At 44.3% G+C, this 17835-nt stretch overlaps 2 protein-coding genes across 13 annotated transcripts in view; both read right to left on the bottom strand.

Moving 5' to 3' along the window:
• Nucleotides 1-17835, bottom strand: part of Agbl4 (ATP/GTP binding protein-like 4) — a 1266676-nt gene that overhangs the window by 228090 nt on the left and 1020751 nt on the right. The gene's annotated exons all lie outside the window — the stretch shown is intronic.
• Nucleotides 1-17835, bottom strand: part of Bend5 (BEN domain containing 5) — a 46505-nt gene that overhangs the window by 24064 nt on the left and 4606 nt on the right. For 3 of the 6 annotated variants that reach the window (XR_376343.3, XM_006503323.3, NM_026279.3), the window contains exons 2-3: nucleotides 5085-5218; nucleotides 2682-3066 (exon numbers count right to left, since the gene is read on the bottom strand). Coding sequence is in view for 4 of the 6 variants with exons in the window: in XM_006503323.3 (XP_006503386.1) it covers nucleotides 2682-3066; nucleotides 5085-5218 (519 nt within the window). In the remaining 2 variants the exon portion in view is untranslated. Of the gene's footprint in view, nucleotides 1-2681; nucleotides 3149-5084; nucleotides 5219-17835 lie in introns of all 6 variants that reach the window. The other 3 variants (NR_033793.1, XM_017320366.2, XM_011240594.3) reach the window with 3 other exon arrangements.

Genomic DNA, 17835 nt, shown 5'->3' with positions numbered 1-17835 from the left:
CAAAAATGGATGTCTTATATTTACTGTCCCACAGCCCTCTGTGCGTATGAGATCCTCAAAGGCAGAAGGCAAGGTATACATGCATGCATATGTGTGTGTGCAGTGTATGTTTGTGTGTGCATGTGTTATGCATATATGTGTGCATGTGTATATATGAATATATGTGTTTATGTGCATATGTACATATGAATGTATGTGTGTGTGTATGTGCAAATATGTGTGTGTACATGTGCATGTGTGTTCCAAATGTATGTGACTGTCATTTACCACTTGGCACAATGCCTGACACAGAAAAAGACCAGTAAGTATTGCTAAAGGGAACCAGATAAAGAAGAAAGAAGTTAGAAGGGAGGAAAAACAAATGAAATGAAAGAACTTTTCAAAGACGAAGTTAGAATGTAGGGAAGTTGGAATTTTAATCCAGGCCTGTATATACCCATAAAATATATAGCCTTATACATGCAGAGACCCTTTGATTATTAAGGACTGTGTGGATTTTTGTTAGCATAAATTATCACATGTTAATAAATGGAGTCTAAATGTCTCCAGATGGAGGAGGATGTGTGTGATTTCCAGGATGTCTGCTGCTCTGAGAGAACAGGGCTCTGTATGTGGCTATGGCGAAAGCCTTGTCCATACCTGTGGCTGTATCCCATATCATGTGACAGCAACAGTGACACACCAGAGAAGAGATGGCCACTGGGCATCATGGTGACATTTAAGTCCTGCAGGATGAGAAAGCCTGGCAGGGTCAGATACCAAGTATAGTCAGGGTTAGGTTTGACTGTCATGTGTTTTATGATGAAAAGAGGCACCTATCTACACATAACTATGTCTACACATAACTGTGTCTACACATAACTGTGTCTACACATAACTAACTGTGTCTACACAGCTTCTTACTGCCCAAGGTCTGGGTGGTTCCTGGAGTCTAAACTCAGTTCATGACAATGCAAAACAGGTCCTCCCCCACCCCCCACCCTCACTTCCCCCCACCCCCACCAGGACCTGAAAAATTGGTGTGGAGAGACTGTGCAGTTGGCATGCTTCCCCACCTTTCTAAAGAAGTTCACAAAAGGCCCACCACAATCAAAGCAAAGCCCTTCCTTGGAAAATCAGGAAACACTGAAAAATCAATTTTGTCACCAGGGTTCTCCTGCAGGACAGCAGGAAGACTGCCTTCATAAATTCTCTCACTTAGGGATTTTCACTGACATTTTATTGTAATAAATACCTTGTGAATCTGAAAGTCACACCTAACTTTTAGTGTCAAAGTGAACCTCTTCAACTCCGATTTAGGACCCAAGCCAGGGCAGGGCTAGGGGGTGGGAACACTTCAAGGGCATTAGCTACAGTGGTGTGAGCTGGAGGCTTGTCTCTCTGGTGATCCCTATCCTGCTCGCTCCTCTGAAAGGCCCCTGGCTGACCTACTGAAACATCACCATGAAGACACACTTAAGAAGCAAAAGGCACCTGCTAATAGAAAGGGAGCACTGTGAGAGCAAGCCTGGCCACACAAATTTAAGAAAGAACTCTGCACATAAATATGTATTTAGATATGGACACCATCCTTCTGTGGTGCCATATTTGGATTTAATTTTGGGGAGGGGACCCATGTCTCTGGTTTACTCCATCTTTTGAGTCAAGTGCCCTGATGCAGAGGCTGTGGAGGCTCTGAACATGTGACATAGGAACCTTTTCCGTCAGTATTGACTGGCCACACCTTTCACACTGCTAGAGTCTTACACTCTGCAGGAGGTTTTCTGTCTGCTGTTTCCTCTGTCTCTTGCCTTTTAGAATCCAGTCATTCCAGCCATGACACTACTTCAGTTGAGAAAACCTAAAGGACAGGGTGGTTCTCCTATGAGCAAACCAAAGGAATTTTGTTTATCTTTGTACTAATCCCCACATTCCTCCATCATACAATAGCTTTCTTGATTGTTTTGTTTCAAAGTGGGATTGAACCCTGGCCTCTGCACATGGTACAGGAGCACACTACTGCTGAACTACATATAGCTCCCAGTCCTTAAAAGCATTTTAACGCTTCTCATTCTTACCAAAACAAGTCCTGACTACCCATGATGGTAGATTTCAGCATTCTTATCATTTGCCCCCCGCATCTGCAGGAGCAGTCTTAACATGTCCTAGGTGTTTCATGCTATCTTTGAATTCCTTAGGTGCCTGGATGCAGCACCCCTTTCATGCCCAAGCCCTTCCTCAAGTCTCTTCCATATACACCCTACAAATAACTGCATGCTCTCAACTTTCATGCCATGTTAGCAGGATCCCTCTCTTGCCACTTTCTGGCTCATTGTAACAGCATGTGTTTCAGGTCCCATCCAGGTTTCTTTACTGTCCTGAGTTCTCTTTGGAGAGCTACTCTAAATCCCTGTGCTACCTCTTGCTGAATGGGCAGTAGCAAGCATTCTATTCATTCATGTTCTTTGAGCCATATTCCCCAATGTTCTTACCACAGTGGCCAATGTTTTACCCATGGTTTCCTATCACATTCAGAGAGGAGAGTGACTCCTCCTTGGAGTAACTGCAGAGCCAAGTCTCTGTCCTCCCCTAAGCTCAAGGGCACTTGGCCTGCATCTCCCTTTATCCTGCTTGGAAGGGGAGCTGCAGGAAGGTGCCCCTCCCACTGTGAGTAGTGGTAAGTGGCCTGCCTGGGCACTCACCGCTGCCAAGCCGCAGGAGTAGCACATCTTGGAGTCTCCTGTTGAGGTCTCGGAGCTCCTTCATTTCAGACACCAATGCCCCGTACTCCTTGAGCTTCTTGGCCTGCTGTACGAGCTGCCTCCGAGTCCGCTCCAGCTCCTGCTGGAGGTGGCGCATCTCCTCTTGTTGCTGCTGGTAGTTTCGCAGCAGCTCCTCATACAGAGCCCGGGGCACGACAGCATCCTCCAGACTGTCCATGTCCTCTGTGCCCGGTGAGGCCTCCACAAAGACCTCTTCTGGACAAGTGCTGTGGCCCAGGCTCAGGCCGTTCTGTCTCTCTAGCCGGGCCACCACTGCCTCGATACTCTTGTGAGCCGCTTCACTAGGCTTCCGCCCCTCCGGTCTCTGTGTAGGACAACGAGAATCAGTTCAGGCAAGGGCAGCTGGGACTTTCTTGGACTGCAGCTCAATATTTCCCCAGACAATCCTAGAATCACAGAACCACAGAACGTCAGTGCTTGGAGAAACCTGTTACAGACACAGTCAAAGCCCTTCACTTTGCAAATGGGGAAACAGAGGACCAGCGTGCTCTTGGCAAAAGCCACACACAACTGGTGGCAGAGCCAGGGCACTGGTTGTCATGCTAACATTTTTTCCATCTAGCACTCGGCCTCTTGGATGAACACACCAGGACCACTTTCCTGTGTTTCCCAGCCCTCCCTAGCCTCCGTGGTACCTGGACAGTCCTTTGCTTATGGGATGACAAGTGTGGACTTTCAAAGAATTGGGAAACAATCTGGCCTGCCCAAGGCATTCCTGAGGAATTACACTCAAGAACATATGGACGCATGGAATTCTATCTTGTAACCCTTTTAAGACTGCTTCAGTTTGGAAGGACGTTAAAATCCAAACCCACTCTAATCTTGGGCAGTACATATGTCTTGTTTTCTCTGGTTCTCTACTGCCTACACACTCAGGACTGGCAGTTGGCAGAAGCCTGACAAATGTTTACTCAACTGCAAGCTTCAAAGAATGCTAGCTAGCACTGGGGTGCTTTCAGTTTTCTTCACATTGCAGGTAAACAAGCAGAGCCCTAGAGAAGGGAGGAACCGCTCCCAGGGTCCCACGCATGGGGAATTACATGCCACGCAGTGAAAAGCAGAATTGAAGACCACGTGCAAGCCAGAGCTCCTGCTCCCACACCTGCCACATCTCCCTCAGCCAGACAGCACAGAGAAAGGAAGGTTCACCCAGGAGACAACCATCCACGACTACCCAAGGGCTGGGGGCTCAGCTGTCTGAGGCAATTTCAGCTCGAGTGTACAAAGCTCCCAATGAGGATGGCAGAGCTGCTGAAGTGGCTGAATCTTGACCTAGGGTTGAAGGGTCACGAGCTCTCCCAGAGGCACCATACAGATAACCGTAGTACACAAAATTCTGTACAATTTAACCAGCCAGGTCTGACTCAACCTTCCAGGTTCAGAAAATTGAAGGTAACAAAAATGAGGTAAACTCATGACTTCAGATTGAGTAACACTGAAGTCCTGGTATCTGCTAAAACGTAATGATCATCTTCACCATCTGTTCACATTACTACACTGTGAGAACCCTGGGAATAGGGGATAGGTGTGGCTATGCTCCATGACTCCAGGGGCCAGCACTGGGCCAGAGCCACACCAGGGGATGGATGCCATGCAGTGGATTGACCCCGTCATTTGGACTACACCTTGGTGGATGTCCTTGACCTGTGTCCCAATGAGAGTGCAAAGCAGAAGGTGCCTTTCTTCTCTTCCTTCTCCCTTTCCCTGGGATACTCAGAGAGTGAGATAAGTGCGTGTAGAGAGCTAGACCGCTGATCAATATTTCCAGCAGTTTTTTGTTTGTTTGTTTGTTTTCATATAGTGAGAGCCCAGCTGGAGCACATAACAAGGAAATGCAACCTCATGAAGAGATTTTCATCCAACCCAGCATCCCACAGATGCTCTTGGTGAATTCTACCAACATCTTTTCCCAGTGGGTCCGCCCTCAGCAATTTGGGACAATGTGATAGTGACTAGCTCTAAACTGCTACCCAAGACCAACAGCTGCTTAATGTCCATGTAATTCAGTTGTGACCTCTCCAGAGCTGTGTGCCAGGGAAAAGCGTGTTGTTCTAAATCTCCAGCAGTCATGACACAGCACACTCAGCCAATGGGACTGGGCCTGGTTGTACAATCTAAATGAGGAGTCTCTGGAAAGTAGGCTACAGGGAAAATGTCCTTGCTGTTAAGCATCTTCCACCCCACCAAAACACAAAACAAAGCTCAGGGCTGATGACATCAGGAGACATTTATATGGGGAAGGAGGCCAGCCTGGAATTCTTTAGCCCTGGGAAATATGGAGTCACTCCAATGAATGTCCAAGAAAAGAAAAGATTTTGTTACCTTGATGTGTCTAAGCTGTAAATCTTCTTCCCCATAGTCTTTAACCTCCCCATCATCTTCTACATGACTGAGAGAAAGTTTGGGGATTTTTATTTTCTTCTGCATCACACTGTTCTCAAGGTCAGATTTGTCTTCTAAAATGCATATCAAGAGAACAAGGTTGATCGTGAATCAAAATGCTCAAAAAGTCCAAAACTTCAAAATCTAGAAAATTAAGGAGGCCAAACCAGTTAAAAGGGAAAGGCAAACACACCCAAGGACTAGTCTCTCCTACACAGAGAGCTCCTAAGTCAGCACACAGCATCAGTGGTGTGTGCTAATGCACCACCATACAAAGTACTAAAACATGGCCAGATGAATCCGCATAGGGATTTCTGCAGACCCATCTAAAAGGCTGCTTTTTATGAAATTCTAGAATCCTGGAGCTGGAATAATCCATAGACTGTCATCCGGTGTGGTGGTTTGAATAAGAATGGCTCCCATAGGCTCATGTTTGTATACTTGGTCTCCAGGGGTAGAATTGTTTGGGAAGGATTAGAAGAGTGGCTTGCTCGAAAACTTTTATAGCTGGGGGCTGGATTTGCAGTTTCAAATTCTATGACATTCCCAGTTAGCTTCTCTGCCTGCAGAGAGGATATAAGCTCTCAGCTTGGTTGTCTTGGCCATAGTATTTTGTCATGGCCATAAAAAAGTGTCTAAGATATCTGGTCTGAACTTAACTGGCATGTCAATCTCTCAATAATCTAACCTACATATCTCCTCAAGAAAACTTGATTTGTGTGGCTCAGTAATCGAAAGGCACGGGAAGAATATCCACTCTTCTTGAAGTAAAGGCAGAGAACTTTCCAGCTCCACATAAACGGGCTGAAGAAAGGTAGGTATGTTAGCTCCTCAATAGTACAGATGGACCTTGGTGAGCAGTTGTCTAACTATCACTTCACAGGTGAGAGAACCCAAATCTAGGCGATGGCAGAGTTTGTCCAAAGTGTGAGTCTGAGGAAGAACCAGAGTGGGAAATGCCTCTGGTGCCTTGCCTTGTGTTTCTGTGTGCTCATAACATGTACTGAAGAGTGCCACACAAATACAAACATGTTATTTCTCCTCATTTTCTCATTGTGCAACCTAGCATCACAGAATCTGAGAGAGTTTTATTTCTGTGAAGGACTCAAAATGGACTTTGCAAATGGGCTGTCTCTTACTGTAGAAGCCAGAAGTTGCAATAGGAAGGATCTATGGGTGGAAATTTGATCCTACTCTGAGAATGGACCTTAGTGTAATGTAGTTTGTATTCTGGGACAGAATTGAGACTCTGAAAATTCTTGTCTCTTAAATTCTCCAAAGGTTCCCACTTGGTATCTTAGATATATTATCTAGTTTGCTGCCCAGGGGATACACCCCCCCCCCACACACACACACACAGAGAGAGAGAGAGAGAGAGAGAGAGAGAGAGAGAGAGAGAGAGAGAGAGAGAACACATATGTATGTGCAAGGGTTAATTGTGCCCCCATGTCTCTCCCAGGCCAGGCTTCTCTCCTCATAACTTGTTAGTAAAACTGAGAAGGAGACTTCTAAACCAGTACCTATTCCAGCATGAATTCAACTGCCAGCTTCTCAAACAGCCCCAGCTGGTCAAAGATGGGACTCGGATATCAGAAAGTTCTGAGTAAGTGAGCCTCCAATCCACCATGACAAGGGGACAAGACGCACAAAGCCTCAGGCTAGCTGAGCTCAGACCTCTATGACACAGCTGTGGGGACAGGACAGAGTTCAGAGTATCCTTCAAACTGTGTCTGGAACACTAGACACTCCGTGAGTCGGATACTATGCTTTCTATTACGGGTGTGCCGGAATCATTTTTTTTTTCCCATAAGAAGAAGGTAGATAAATGTTAAATTAAAAATAAATTAAAAAAGAAAGAAATGACAGGCAAACAATGAAGTACAAAGGAAAAGTCTAGGAAGAAGACATGGTCTTAGCAACACCCTGCTGGGAAAAGGCCCTTCCTGCTAGTCAGGACTCATCCACGCTTCTGTTTTCACAAGAATGACCTGTTCTTGTCCTTTTTTATCTATAAAACCCATCCAGCGGGTTAGGCATGAACAGCAGAGGGGACCTGGGTGTTTCTAAGAGAGCAATATCTTTCTTCCTACAAATCAACACTGACTCTTTCTAAGGCAAAGGCTTGTTGAAATGTAAAACCTCAAGAGAGTGCTTCAAATGAAATTATCTTAGCATGGGGTGTTTGTGCAATATACACTCTGGGGAGTGGGCAGGAAGAAAGGGAGGGGAGAAGACAAAGAGATGGGTAGTGAATAGATGGTGGGAAAAGCAGACAGACAGTCACTCTCTCTCTCTCTCTCTCTCTCTCTCTCTCTCTCTCACTCACACACACACACACACACACACACACACACACACAAAGAGAATGAACAAGACAGAAGGGGCAGTGAGAGCCCAAGATCAGATGGGAGGGCGTGAAAAGACTTCTTCCTGAACCAGTCTTCAGTGTAACAAGCTTAAGGATAAAGTGTGAGATGCCACCAAATGGGAAGGAACGAGTTGTGTTTCCTTTTCTCAAGCTGGAACAGCAGTTCAGACTGATGTTGGTGTGGGAGGAGACAGTCATTCCGGCTTACAAATCTGGGCACTGACTGAGAAACGGTCCTCAGATTCCCTCATTCAACCCTTTCGAAAGGTAGTAAGGGAAATTAGGTGACTTCAGGAAAGACGGCATCTCAGAATTGAGCAAGCAGACAAAGGAGGAACAAAAGAGATGGGGGTCTACATTTGGGAAAGCTCACTATTATGGAAAGTCAACAAAGGTTAGAGTTGTGGCATAAACATACGAGAGAACTCCCATTGTGTAATTCAGGCCCAGAACTTTTCTCCCTTATGTTAGCTGAAATGTTTTGAGAATTACACTCTGTAAAATTTAGTGTGGGTCCTTGAGACAGATGCATGCACGTTCAGATGGGGATATAAGCTAAAAGCTCATGAGAAGGTAAGTCAAGATCTCTAGCTCAACTTGAATATAGGATTTCATAAGCAAGAGTGATCTTTCTCATTTGTAAACTGAAGTAAGAAATTCCTTCTCACATTGCCATGATGTGAGGATGATCAATTCTGTATGTTCGGAACTTGAGGAGAATGAACAGTATGAGCAATTTGACACAGATAACAGTACAGCCATTAAAGGACATGAGAGACCCTGGACCTCAGTTCCAGCCATACCACCGTGAGTACACCTGATCTCGTCTCATTCAGGGAGCTAAGCAAGGTTTGGCCTGGTTAGTACTTGGATGGGAGAACATGGAAGAGTAAAAGGTGTAACAGAAAAGATGGGTTAAGATGTTTTTGAACTCATAGCTAAAAGGTGACAGGCAAGAAAGGAGAGGTGAGGAAGAAAAATAAAGTAGTTCAAACCAGAGGATCAGCGGTGTTCAATGGCAATTTAAGAAGAGCTGAGGTGTAGTTTGCAACTGTGGAAAGAACTGAGTCACATGATCTGGTTTCCAAACCCAGCTCTACAGTGTGAGAAGTCAGATGAGCCCTTATCTCATTCCTGGTCACTATGCTGTTGTAATGAGGCTGTACCATTTACCACAGGTAGAGACCAAATCATCTTGAAAAGCACACCCTGAAAACAACAGAACCTTAGGCTAGTTGAGGCCTGAGTCTTGCTTGGCTCATGAGCTGAAGACCTGCCTAACTGTCTGGCTTGGGATAGGTGACAGACAGGAGTGCTCTTCAACTTGATGGTAAGTGATGACTGGAGGTCCCAACCCCAGACACACCCAGGCTCCATGCCTTCCTTCCTCCTTGTGTGTTTCACAAAGTCTGTTCATCCTACACTTATCTCTTGCTTCTTCCTCTGAGGTCTCATTCCACATGCTGCATTTATTATACTCTACTATTTTAATATGCTCCAATTGCCTGCTTGGAGGCTATCCTACCACCTGAGTAACCCATGGAACCAGCCATACATCAAACAAGAGATTCATCAAACAAGAATGCTTAATCAAATAATAATAATAATAATAATAATAATAATAATAATAATAATAATAATGCTACACCAGTAAGTACACATATGAATACTCAGCATCATCAACCATTGCGTAACTCTGAATCAAAATTAAGATATTCCATTTTATGGTGAGGATGTCGACAAACAGAGGGAAAAAAGGTATGGTGGGGTGCTAATAAGTGTTAGGGATGATTTGGAGAAACTGGTGTATCATAAAAGGAGACAGCCACTGTAGAAACAGTGTAGTAGTTGCTCAAAGAGTTAAACACAGAATTACCATATGACCAAGCAACCGTATCTCTAGATGTATACTCAAGAAAATGAAAGTATGTCTACCTAGAAACTTATACATCAATGTTCACTGAAACAGTATTCATAGAATCCCAAAAGCTAAAACAACACCACTATCAATCAACTTGTGGATGGATGACATATAGTACACACACAATAGAGTAGTACTAATCAGCCATAAAAATGACACACTAGTTGATGGCATAATGTGGATGAATCTTAAAAATATTGCACTAAGCTAAGGAACTCAAACAAGAAGCGTGTACTTTAATTCTGTTACTATTACTGAGTTATTCAGAATAGGAGAAACAATAAATAAATAACTGACTAAAAGGATTGATAGTGATGGGGGCATTAGGAAAATATTCTAGAACTATATAGTGGTACTGGTGACAGAACATACCAAGAAACATTGAATTTCACTTGGGAGACAGAGGCAGGTGAATTTCTGAGTTTGAGGCCAGCCTGGTCTACAAAATGAGTTCCAGGATAGCCAGGGCTATACAGAGAAACCCTGTCTCCAAAAACCAAGATGACACTGTGGTCAAAACCTGCTCTTCTAAGGGTCTGGGGTGGATTTTTAGCATACACACATTTGCTTACAACTGTATGCAACTTCAGGTCTCCTGGCTTCTGCAGGCTCCTGAATGCACAGTGTGAACATACATACATGTAGGCACAAGTCTCATATAAATAAAAAAAAAGTAAATAAACCGTCTAAACAGTAATGAAAATAGTACATTTTGTCTTGATTAAAAAATAAATAAAGGTGGAGCTGGAGAGATGGCTCAGAGGCTAAGAGCACTGACTGCTCTCTCATAGGACCTGAGTTCAATTCCCAGCAACCACATGGTGGCTCACAACCATCTGTAATGGGAGCTGATGCATACTCTACTGGTGTGTGTCTGAAGACTACTACAGTGTACTCATATAAATAAAAATAAATGAATAATATTTTAAAAATAAATAAATAAAAAAATAAAAATAGAAAAATAAAATAAAATACTTCAATGTAAAAATATGGCCCCAGACAAGGTGGTACATACTTGGCAGGAAGATTTTGAATTCAGTGTCAGCCTGGGTTTCAGACTTGCATGAATTCCAAAATGAGACTTAAAAACACAGAAACAATGTGGGAAGAAAAACAAATAATCTCAGACATACAAAACCTTTCCCTAAACTCACCTAGGAGCCAAGGTGTGGAGCCAGGATGCGATACAGATCTTCTGTCCCACAAGGTAAATTGCATCACCTCCCAGTACGTGCACAGAACACGCAGAAACCGTGGTGACTCAGTGGTGAATGGTTGAGTGACTGACTGAGTGATGGTCCTGATAAGGGAATCCCTACTCCCTGGCCTGAGCTGAGAACAGGAAATGGCCTTCCTCCTGCTTCCCCCGGCAGTCTGTCTCTAAGAGTCTGCATAAAGCAGCAATCATTGCCAAGGACAACATAAAGAGGTGTTAGCCAGTTCATGGGCCTTGGCAAGGTTCTCTGAAAAGTAGGCAGAGCAGTCCACACAGCTCGGAAGTGACAGGAGTTCACAGAAGAGTCAGAAGCGACTGGTACTATGAAGCACATACACACATGGAGCTGGGCCTTAGCTGCCTCCATCACTGGCCAAGGACGAGCCTGACATTCCTCTGAGAGCCAATCAGCATCTGGCTCTGTCCTGTTTTTCTTTAATCTCCTTCCTTTGATGTTCCTTGGATGAAGGTTGTGAAGACCTGAATGAAGCCTATGTCCATCTTTTCCTATGGCAGTGAATGCATACCAAGCCCATTTGAATCTGAACACTAAGCAGGGTGGTCTTTCGTTTAGAGGCACTTAAACCCCAGTACGTACCAAGAATCCCAAGCAGACTGTAAGGCCTGACTTCCCTAGAGCTGCTGGTATACAGAAGGCTCTCCAAGTCTTCCTCATCTTACTTCTGGTTTGAAGGTAGATGTACGCCATCCTTATGTCACCCAGAAATGACTCAATATAGTGTCACCACAAAAAGTAGAAAGCATGGTTCACTAATTAAAAAAAAAAAAAAAAAAAAACAGCCCAAGCATTTGAATCATTTGGTCCTGGGCCAGAATCTGACTGCTACATATCAAGTGAGGGAACTAAGGCAAGCTCCTTACCTTTCTCAAGCCTCACATGAAATGAACTGCTTTTTAAGGTGACAGTGTGCATAAAGTACCTGGCAAAGTGACTGCCCTTGCCACAGATGTTCAATAAATAGCAGCTAGTGTTAGGCCACCCTTGTGGGCTATGTGTTTGGCTTCTGGTCTCAAGGCAAAGAGAGCCAGTTGCAAGTATCTTGACACAGATTGAGACATGATGAAAGAGATGGTTTACAAAGATTTATGTGGCAGTGCCAAGCAAGATGGATGGGGTATGAGGATGAGCCCCAACACAGGGTGACAAGAAGCTATAACTCCTGACTGGTCACATTAATGAAGGTGAATGGTGGTGTGGATCATCTCAGACAGCAAATATTTCACATGGTGTTTTAATGTGACTTTGGGATATGATTCTGGCTTTGGTTTTCAGTAAACCAAAGAAGAAACTAGCAACTGACGAGGAAGGATAGAGACAGAGACAGCTTTTGGTTACCCTGCCTCCCCAACTGTTCCAACCTTAGAGGCAAGCTAGTGCATACAGAAGTAAGTATGCCTCTTTGAAAGAGACACCTCTGACTATCTTGGCTTATCTGATTCTGGTCTCCTGGGTAGGAATACAGCCCGTAGCCTGAGCATCTCCCACCTTCTCCTATTGTCCATGATGTCAGCCACTGGTTTTACACTTTCAATAAATTCTGAACAGACACCTACTGTGTGCCAATTTCATTGCAAGATCCTTTACATCATTACATCTAATCCATGGTAAGTAAAGCGGTTTTTCTAAGACCTAAACAACAGCAGACGTTTCACTCCCAGCTGTTTGACACTTGGGCCCTGCTGCTGTCACCTAATTGTACCTACTGAAACAAGGGGAAAATTAGCTTTATCAACTGAACTGAAAAAAATACATATACTAGTGAGTATATTGATAGAACTTCCAAAGTACTTGCCTTTCTCCTCAGACTTTGCCTACACTTTAGGCAACTTCAATGATGAGTTCCCAGCCTGAGGGTACACACTGCATAAATCCTTGCACTTCAAAAGTTCATTAAGGCTTTCTAGTGCTTGCTAGCTCTGTCTCGGTCTGTCTGTCTGTCTCTCTTCCTCTGTAGTTAAAAAATGTGTTCATTAAAATAACAAAAAAAAAATTGTCGTTTGTTAATAGCATGAGAAGAAGTGGTGGCACAGTATAAGGAAACTGCTGTTTTTGAAGTAACCAACAGGGTAACAGAAAACCAGGGTCAAATCTGTCCTCAGATGTGAAGGAAGGACCTGTGGTATCTAGTTGTTGGCCGGTGTGTGTGTGTGTGTGTGTGTGTGTGAGGGGTGGGGGCTGTTCTGCCTCCCACTTAAATAGCAGCATGCTGAATATTTAAAACAATCCAAAGCCAGTTAGGGTTTGCCAGTTAGAATGAAATGCTAAATTTTGGAAGGCCAAACATGAAATGTTTAACAGAGGTTTTGTCTTGTTTTATAAATATCTATATGCAAGTTTCAAGTTTTTCATCTGCACAAGAGAAAACCCCGTGCAGTCCTGTGTTTGCATTAAAAACATACGCCACAGAAAAGACAAGCACGCTACATTCTCTGGCCTATGGTGCTTATTTTTATAAAATCTAAACAGATAGAATTCTCAAGTTTCAAGGATTTTATCCAACTAAGACAACAAAAAAGAAGGGTACCCTGCTGCGAAGTAGCAAAGGCAAGCAGGGGTGCTGGACGGAGGCCTGGTTCTCACAGGCTGGCTGGGTGACCTAACTTCTTTTCAGTAGAACACTGACTTGGAAACCCTCAACAGGTCTTCCAGTGTCCTAGGTCGTCCCCTTTCTTATCTGGGCTGTGGAGGACCACAACAGATCACTTCTAAGATGCCTCCAAGTAGGGAGGCAACTAAGGGTAGAGGAAGCTGGCAGTTGGAGGGTCTCCTTATTCGTGTGCCCACCTTCTTGCTGTCCCTGGACCAGAGCTGGGGCATAGGCACAAACAGGAATGCACTCTGCCAGGTCACTTGTCTAGCTGCCCTCATGTGCTTTACCAGGAATGTTGCTAGGGTAATGAATGTCCCCAGAAGAGAGCCACAGGTCAACAAGACATAGGAAAATGTAAGCCCTCAATGCTTAGGTCAAGTCCCAGCAGGACTTAAAACACAGCTAAGTCTTAAACTTAACATGCATTTGTTCGCATTTGTTCTTAACACTCCTTTCCACAAAGGGTAGTGTGCATGACTCGGCTGACTGCTCCTCAACTGCTAGCCCATTGCAGCCCCTGACGGCTGCCAATCTTAGCAAGTCTGGACTGTATAACAGACTCTTGTCCATGTTTCTTTAGTAGTAACACAGTGGGCAAGTGGGTGATCACTAGTTTCTGGGTTTCAGATCAGTACCTGATTCTCAAAGGCGTCAAGAATTTCTCTGCACAGTTTGAACCCACATTATCTTCGAAGTACACTTTCTCTGAGCTCTCACACTTCCTCCTCAGTACTTAAGGATATGACTTCCAGGTTCTCTAACCTTCCTCTACCCTAAGACAAGCTTCCTTTCTAAAATATCCCTGGACTTGCTTGCCACTTCCATGACAGGCATTCAGCCCCGCACCTGAGGCCCTTACCAGGATGCCTCTGCTCTCTATTTCTAGTTTACTGTTCACAGTGAGCTCTTGAATTCCATCCCGTCACAAAGTCTACTTCTGGAATCCCCTGAAACGAACCTGGTCCTTCCTCTAGAGTGTAAAACCAAAAAAGTACAAAAATACCATTCCATGCAAATCTTCTCCTGTGCATATATATTTAGCTTTCCTGTCGTCTGTCTCACCAAGGAGCTCTGGGTAGAGGCAGTTGCTGTGTACTTAAATGAAACAAACGCCAGCCAAGACCTGCAGTGCTAAGACCTCTCTCTTCATTTCGTTTCCTAGGACCCCCACCCCCCATCCCTTGATTTGGAGTCTAACTCTGGCCGTTCCTTCATATGGTTCACCTTTTATGGTTTGTCTCTTCAACAGTGCCCTTAAAAGCTGGTGTTCTGGGGAGTTCAGTCCTTACATGCTTCTCTCCCTCTTCCTTCACGCAGTGTGACATCAGCCCTTTCATGGCTAATAACTTCCAAATCAGGACCTTTAGCCTTGTGTACTCTTCTGAACTATGGGCTACTTTCTCTCCTAGCATATTCTTCTGCATGTTCAATGATCTGCTAAGAGTTAACAGACCTCACATAAAACTCATCATCTCCCCTTCCAACCAGTCACTCTTCATGAGTGTCCTTCAAGGAAGAAAGGTCTAGATCACCATCATCATCTTCACAGAGCATCACAGCAGGGAGTTTCATGAGTTTCATTCTTTACTTTTTTTTTCCTGAGTGTGAGCACATGCACTAGTGGGGGGGGGGGGGCGGGGAGGTGGGGGGGGGGGCTCTTGCTGCACATGTAGTCTAGGCTGGCTGGCTTTACATTTGTGAACCTGCCTTATCATCTTAAGGGATGGGATCCCAGTCTCGAATGACCATACTTCACTCTATGCTTTTCATAATACACCTCAGATCCATCATGACTATCACTTTAGTTTGGACTTCAGACTTTGTAATCTAACTTGTACTTCCTATGGGTCTAGTCCACATGGGAGGATGCAGTTCACTGTCTGGAACTCACTGCACTTATTGAATAGGAATTTGAGTAGCTTCTTCAGGCTCTGTCGAGCAAGGATGTGTGCCTGGAACCTGGTGGGCCCTGAAAACTTTGGTCAGACATTATCAGCACCTGTTCCTCCTGCGTTACCTCTCAGTATTTGACAGGACACCTTGCAGAACTCAGAACCTGTAGAACTTACATGGGCCAAAGGAAAAAAAATCTCCTCATGTTATATGATTTTTCTGATAACAAGGGAACACACAGCTTCAGTGTCTAAGAAGCTTAGACAAAGGCACACAGGGAAAAAAAAAATCCTTCCTAGAGAAAAGACCTTAATGTGAAACTCTCCTTTTTTTAAAGATATTTTTAAAATGTAAATTTTAATGTGCTCTTGAATAATAAAATTCTCCCCCTCCCCCACTCTCTCATATACACATACACACTAAACAACACAAATAAAAAAAACAAAAGCTTCAACTTGCCTAGGCTTCTGCTTTCAGCCTACAAACCAGGACCCTGAAGCACTCTTCGGCACATATTACTTAGTTGCAACAAATATGTGGATCTTGAACACTAAAGCTCACATCAGATTCAACCTTCAATGATTAACATTCCAGTAGAATCTGTAACAGATGACAGCAGGCAATTCCCAATCTTTGCTCCAGTGTGTATCAGCGGAACATGTCAAAACCTAAGTTAAAAGTTTTCACTTGCTTATTAAAAAAAAAAAAAAAGAAAGAAAAAAAGCAATCCTTTGCTTGGCATTCTCCCATTGATGACATGCAACAATCCCTGCATGTGAAATTGGCTAGTCCCCTGCTTCTCTGCTAACTTTGTAGAAGTTCCAAAGCATTTCTGGAGCAAGTGATCTATTTGGACTGACAGTGCCAAGCTGGGACCTGAGCCCTGAATGAGCTAAAATTACCAAAGCGAGAAGAACGTGGCTTTGGGAGTTATTTCCCCCAAGTGTGGAGTTTCTTTTAGTCAAGGGAGTGATAAAGAATGTTGACTTTTTCCAGATGAATAAAGTTGAATGAAACCTCAAAATCCCATTTCAGGTTTCTTTTCTAAAAAACAAAACCAAATCAAGTTTGTGGCTTAGAGGTTCATGCCTCCTCTACCTCCTAACAACAACAACAACATCATCATCGTCATCATCATCATCATCATCAAGCATTTGTCTTCACAAAGTATGTGAGAAAAACCAACCTGGCCCAAGTGGATGAATAACCCCTGGACTGAAGGTCCCTGTGCTGGAGGAGTTCACTGCCTGGCAGGAACACTCACTAACCAAAACAGTCTTAAAATGCAACAAGTCAAAAGTGGGGAGCAAACACAGTGCAGAGTTCTGAGAAGGGATAGTCTCCCTTGGGGCAGAGGCAAGACAGTAAGACAATGCCCTTAAGGTTGGGTGTTCCCAGTGTACTTTGTCCATTCTCTCTCACAGTTGGGTAGCAATGGGTCCCAAGTCTGTTTTCTCCAATGGAAGGTAAACTCAGATTAGATAGAGGGCTCAAGTCAGACAAAGATTAATCCACTGTGGCTGGCTGAGGGGTGTGTGTTCTCAGAATGGCAAGACATACCTCAGGTCCCGGGTAGGGGGTTGGAGAGGTGAGTCTGGAAAAGTAAAGTGGTCTACAGGCCTGGGGCTGGTCTACAGGCCAAAAAGCTTAAGTTTTAGTAAGCAGGCTGTGGGGAGCTAGAGGGTTCTAAAGAGAGGAGGTGATTGATAAGACAGTGGTTTCGATCATTCTGAATACAATCGACAGTGGACTGGAGACTAGGTGATTAATTAGTAGGCTGCTGCATGAGTTTAAATGAGTAAGAGCCTAGGCAAGACTGAAAACAGTCGGTGCTTGTAGATCTGGAAAGGAAAATCTTCAAACCCTCCTAGAGTTGGTCCCCTTTCTGTGCTCCCTGGGGCCTGGCTTCTGCCTCTGCTTAGCATTTTCCACACACTCCCTGAGGACAGTGTTTATTTCTCCTTCATCACTCTGTCTTCTCCACAAAAACCCCTTGTGCCTGGCCCTAAAAGGACTGTCTTCTCTGGACTGTGCCATGATGGTGATCATGGAGCCTTGGACTCTGGGCATTGGTGTAGCTACACATTATTACAGCATTGTGTCTGGCCTATCGGAAACAGTAAGGACACACTTGACCACAAAGGGAATTTAGGGCAGTGGAGCAGTAATTACACAGTATAGGTGCCCAGGAAAATGACAGCATTGCAAGGTTGTAAAAGCCTACAGGAACCAGTTTGGAGTCTCTAAACCCCATAAGCAGGCTAGATTGCAATTAGACAATAGCGAGGTCTTTGAAAGGGAAGTTCTCAATTTCACAGCCTGCATGGCAAATAAATGCAAGTAAGGAGAGACCACTGCCCACAGGAGAGTCAATCCTTGAATCATTCTGTCTCTTTATAAGGGACAGGGGCTCCTGTGAGAAGGTTTCAACAGGTAGATGACAAGTGGAAGTGTGGGTAAGTTTGTGATCCCTGTACAAAGGAGGTTGGTCAGGTGACAGAAGAAGAATAGAATGGCTCTGAATACTCAGGACTAACTCAGTTCTCTAGCAGGAAAACTTGCCTTGGGCTACACACTTCATTGACTGACATTTTCCCTCTCCTTTCAATCCTTCCTCACCATGCTGGGCTGGCTCATCAGCCACCTTACAAAGGAGACTGCAAGCAGGGCTGGCACTAGAA

The sequence above is a fragment of the Mus musculus genome, chromosome 4 (assembly GCF_000001635.26).
Source record: "Mus musculus strain C57BL/6J chromosome 4, GRCm38.p6 C57BL/6J".
Classification (NCBI taxonomy): domain Eukaryota; kingdom Metazoa; phylum Chordata; class Mammalia; order Rodentia; family Muridae; genus Mus; species Mus musculus.
Note: the sequence above shows the minus strand (reverse complement) of the source record. Positions and strands in the feature narration are given on the sequence as shown.